Here is a 4,955-nt window from a genome sequence, read left to right on the forward strand (position 1 = left end):
CATGGTTATATAGTTGACACATTTTTGACTTGGTAGACGATTCGACCTGAAACTATTAAATCACAGTTGTGTTTAACTGTTGAATTATTGCGTAAATGTGAATTACTTAATGCCACAGCCAGCTGTATGTAACCCATGTAACCTAAAATAAATTAATAAATATGTTCAAGTATTCCAGAAACACAAGGTAACCTATATAATTATTCTTTCATGATTTTCCAAGAAAAAATGTAGGGAAAGCATCTTGATATATTATATATAAAAAAGGCATACGTTGACCAAAACTATCCAGAATACAACTATGTGTTTAAATCTACCAAATTAAGCCAGATTTCATAAAACACTGAATAAATGGTTCCTCATTAGGCGCACATAGCTAATCAATCAGTCAATACACCGAAATGAGTTTTCTCTGGCTGTTAGCGCAACTACTCTCCCTTTTTTCATCCCGTCAGCTCACTACGCACACACCGATCATTATGGTAATTTCGCAGATCCGATTGGACGCCGTCAACCTGTGACGTCACACTCGCGTAGGCTATAACAGCAGCAGCAGTCTGCTGTCCCGCTACAGTCTGAATACTCAAGAGTGAGTGCTGGTTGAACTCTGCGGTGCAGAGCTGGACTAAACACAGCACCCATCCACTTGAACACTGTTTTACTGGCATAAGGACATATTTTGGAGTATCCGGGATCGGGACGAGAGCCCTCCAACTGTACTCGTCCGTGTCTTTTATTTATGCTTTGAAGTCTGGCGAGAGGACGCGCACTCGCGCACTGAGACTTCACTTTCTCCAGTCCCGTGAGTAGACTCTAAAGACTGCAGCAGTCGAGGTCTGCATGCCCTTAGGAAGCAAATGTCTTTCGCAGTGCATTAGTCCAGAAAGTTTTTTTCTGTCTTTGTTTGTTGTTTGAAACATTTCGAGTGACCCTATATGCTCCAGCTCTCAAGTGCGTCGCGTTTGGACACTCGTTCAGATCACTGCATGCGCACAGAGGGGGAAGAAAAGCAAAAGTCGGGTTTTGCGACGCTTGTAAACACTTTGCTGAGAAGCAGGGACACGATGAGCGCCGATCTCTCCATGGGGCCCGAGCTGCCCACCAGCCCGCTGGCTTTGGAATATGTCAATGACTTTGATTTAATGAAATTCGAGGTGAAGAAAGAGGCCATGGCGGGGCTAGACCGCTCCAACATACGGCAGTGCAATCGCCTCCAGCCGCAGGGCTCCGTATCCTCCACCCCGATCAGCACACCGTGCAGCTCCGTCCCATCCTCCCCAGGTTTTAGCCCCACGGAACAGAAGAACCACCTGGAGGAGCTGTACTGGATGCCCAGTGGCGCGTACCCGCAGCAGATCGACCCTCAGACGTTAAACCTGACCCCTGAAGACGCCGTGGAGGCGCTGATCGGGGCCCACGGTCACCCTCCGCCCCCTCACGTTCAGCAGCAGCTGCAGGCCGGAGGGTTCGAGGGCTACAGAGGAGCGCATCACCACCACGGCCACCCTCAACAGCACCACCCGCACCACCACCAATACGGCGGCATTCCGCATCACCCGGACGAGCTGACGGGTCACCCCGGCGCGCACAGCCACCACCCGCACCACCATCATCACAGCCAGGAACCCGACTGCCCTTCCCCCACCTCCCCGGGCTCCCACCAGCAGCTCCACCACCGTCATCATCACCATCACCACCTGGGCCAACAGGGTCACCATGGTGTGGGAGCTGGCATGAATGTGGAGGACCGGTTCTCCGATGACCAGCTGGTGTCCATGTCGGTACGGGAGCTCAACCGACACCTGCGAGGGTTCACTAAGGACGAGGTGATCCGTCTGAAGCAGAAGCGCCGGACCCTGAAGAACCGGGGCTACGCGCAGTCCTGCCGCTACAAGCGCGTGCAGCAGAAGCATGTGCTGGAGAACGAGAAGACGCAGCTCATCAATCAGGTGGAGCAGCTCAAGCAAGAGATCAACCGGCTGGCCCGAGAGAGAGACGCCTACAAACTCAAGTGCGAGAAACTAACCGGAGCGAACGGTTTCCGCGAGGCGGGATCCACGAGCGACAACCCGTCCTCTCCAGAGTTCTTCATGTGAGTGTCCTTCTTCTGCCCGAGAGCCGCATCCGAGTAATCCACATTACCTATTACGATCATTAGAAGAATAATCCACAAGAAATAATAATCTCATATGTAATCGTCGTGTCATCAACCTGACCGTGTTAGAATGTTGTTTGGGGGAAACTGTAGATTAGTTGCTGCTTGTAGTTCTTTTACCAACACAAGAGAAAGCGAAGAACTGGGTTTTATATTTAGGAAAACGTCAGATCACACCAGAAGAAGAAGAAGAAGAAGAAGAAGAAGAAAACAACAACTATGTTTGGGCTGAGCTGAGACAGGAACTTTGGACTTTTTCCACTTGGCCAAAAAAAAAAAAAAGAAAAGAAAAGGAAAAAAAGTCAAGAGTTGAGAGCAACACAATATGCAAAACCTTTCTTCTTCTCCTGTATTAACCCTGAGTGTGGCGACAGGGGGAACTTTATGCAACATCTCATTGGTTTATTGCCTGCTTGGTTATATATAGATATATATTAAAAATAAAAAGGAAAAACGACAAAAACAAACACATAAATCTGCATTAAGGTATTAATCCTGCATGCTGGACATGTATGGTAATCAGTTCTATTTTATACTCTGCTCTTTCTTTCTGTCTTTCTTTCTGTCTTTCTTTCTTTCTGTTCATTATGTATCATAAAGAGCATGTTTTTTATCTTTAGCTCTTTTTGGGGGGTATACAGATGAGACTGGCTCTCCAGTCGCTCATTAAATGGGTTCATTTGGGCTTGTAAATATATGCAACAGCAAACCTACAACCCGACATCGAAGAGCTGATCGTTTTCCAACTTTTATGATTTGTTTTTCATTTTGGGAATGGATTTCCTGTAATGGGCATTTTTGCAGTTGCATTTCAACTTTGTAAAGCGCACTTTTGGGTAATGATTTTGGGTATTGGTAGTTTTTTTTGTTTGTTTTTGTTTGGGTAGATTTGGACTGAAAATGCAGTTTCAGTAATAATGGGCGAATTTAAAGCACGCGTTTCATTTGAACTGTTGCTAAACATCTAGTTATAGCAAGAAACCCAGTTTAGGCTGTTGCATAATCTTTTTTTTTTTTTTTTTTTTTTCAATAATAGAAGCAATACTTAATGGTCGTATCGTTTCACTTTTTGATGGATTGAATCTCATCGAATGGGCACACTTTCATCAACATTGTTTTTTAGCGAAACGAGCTGCCAGTTTTATAAACCGAAACATTTCAAAGTATAGTTATTATAATCAATCCAGCTCGAGGGGGAAGGCTTACTAAATCAGGGGTTTGTGTATTATTGGCTAACATGAAACTGCGCATGTATTTCAATGTTAAATGTTTTCCTTTATTATTTTTTCTTCTGCCGGTCAGTAAAAAATAAAGGATTCAGGTTCTGCGTATAATCTCAAACTGAAAATGAAATGTCTCATGTTATTGTTCTGTTTTTCTTTTTTTTATTGTTTTTTTTTTATTATTATTATTATGTCCAGATTCTGGTTCTGCTGGCCAGATGCATAGTTTTTATTTTAATGATTAAATTAACAAACTGTCAGATCATATTGAATAAGCATGGTGCTTGCATCTACGAAATATTGTTAAAAAGTCATGCATTTAACAATCTTGTTTTTGGTTTATTACTGATTCAACTGTGTTGAAATCAAATGTAAACTGCAGCAGCGGGTTGTTGTTTTGTTTGTTAATTTCATGTATTATGAGGGGATCAATGTTCAAATCTGTTTATATAAATGATAAAAAAGAGTAGAGTTCAATTCGGACTGTTTCATTCAGGCTGGTTTCTGTTTCGTTTTTGCTGTTTTTGGAAGAAATGGTTTCCTATTTTGCTTATTAAAGTCAGTGAACTGACATTGATTTGGTAGCCGTCATTTAATGCGTCAATTCCTGTGTCTGTCCAAGTTCTGCAACTTTTAGGCTTTTAGGATCATGCATCTAGAGTATACAGTTATCAGTTAATTATCAATCTATCTTATTAAAAAAATATATAGTAATATTTTCATGGGTTTGTTTAACGCATTATTTAAATATATATATATTTATATGAAAAAATACCTGTCCAATTCACATCCTCTATTTCCGGTTAAATGTCTTTGTTTAGCGTATACGAGCGCATATATAAATGTATATAAGATATTAAAAGTGGTTTTAACTGCGCGTTGATGTAATTTAATTTATTTATTTTTCAAAAATTCATGCACAAAAGCTAAAGTATCCCTCTGTGTGTGTGTGTGTGTGTGTGTTTAGGCCTTCAGTTGTGCCTCGACCTGCAGAATTTGCAGCGCCTCACGTGCTGACTCGAGCAGAAATGCAGCGTGCACGCGCGCTCAGTAAAATGAGATCTTTGACCTTGCGCTCAAAGCCCAGATTGTGGGAATAGGACAATTAACCCTTCAGCCGCCCATTACAACCAACAAATGCACATTTCAAACTCATTTGAGAGGTGGGTTGCTCAAATATGGAGGTTATATTTAGGGACCCTTTTTACTCCAGTGAATATTTCATGTTTAAGTCGACTTCACAAAATGTCCACCGAAAATCAGTTCACTAAACACACACTATATTGGCATAAGCTGTCACACTTGATGGGAACCTGACATTGAATAGCCTATTATAGGCTTTTTCACCACATTAAAATATTAAAACAATTATGAAACACAAAACAATTCATGAAATATCTAAAATGGAAAAAGGTCAGGGGTGTCGATACAGGCAAGTATAACCCCCACTATTTCTACCATGATCAATGGAAATATGTAAACGCTTCATGCTGCAACCCCTCTCAATAATCAAGCTAAATCTACGCCCTTGAAAAAGGTTACATGGCGCAAAATATTTTGTAATTAATGCATTGAAT

At 42.1% G+C, this 4,955-nt stretch overlaps 1 protein-coding gene across 1 annotated transcript; it reads left to right on the plus strand.

The window, feature by feature from the left end:
* The first annotated feature begins 588 nt into the window (after window positions 1-588).
* LOC127619272 (transcription factor MafB-like) lies at window positions 589-4,125 on the plus strand. The gene has a single exon (XM_052092127.1). It carries the CDS (start codon window positions 936-938, stop codon window positions 2,094-2,096), a length of 1,161 nt encoding a protein of 386 aa, XP_051948087.1. The 5' UTR covers window positions 589-935; the 3' UTR covers window positions 2,097-4,125.
* The last annotated feature ends 830 nt before the right edge of the window (window positions 4,126-4,955 follow it).

This window comes from Xyrauchen texanus, chromosome 25 (assembly GCF_025860055.1).
Source record: "Xyrauchen texanus isolate HMW12.3.18 chromosome 25, RBS_HiC_50CHRs, whole genome shotgun sequence".
Classification (NCBI taxonomy): Eukaryota; Metazoa; Chordata; class Actinopteri; order Cypriniformes; family Catostomidae; genus Xyrauchen; species Xyrauchen texanus.

Bases quoted from the DNA above. Each gene is read 5' to 3' on its own strand.
- LOC127619272 (XM_052092127.1), top strand. From the start codon at position 936: ATGCTCCAGCTCTCAAGTGCGTCGCGTTTGGACACTCGTTCAGATCAC.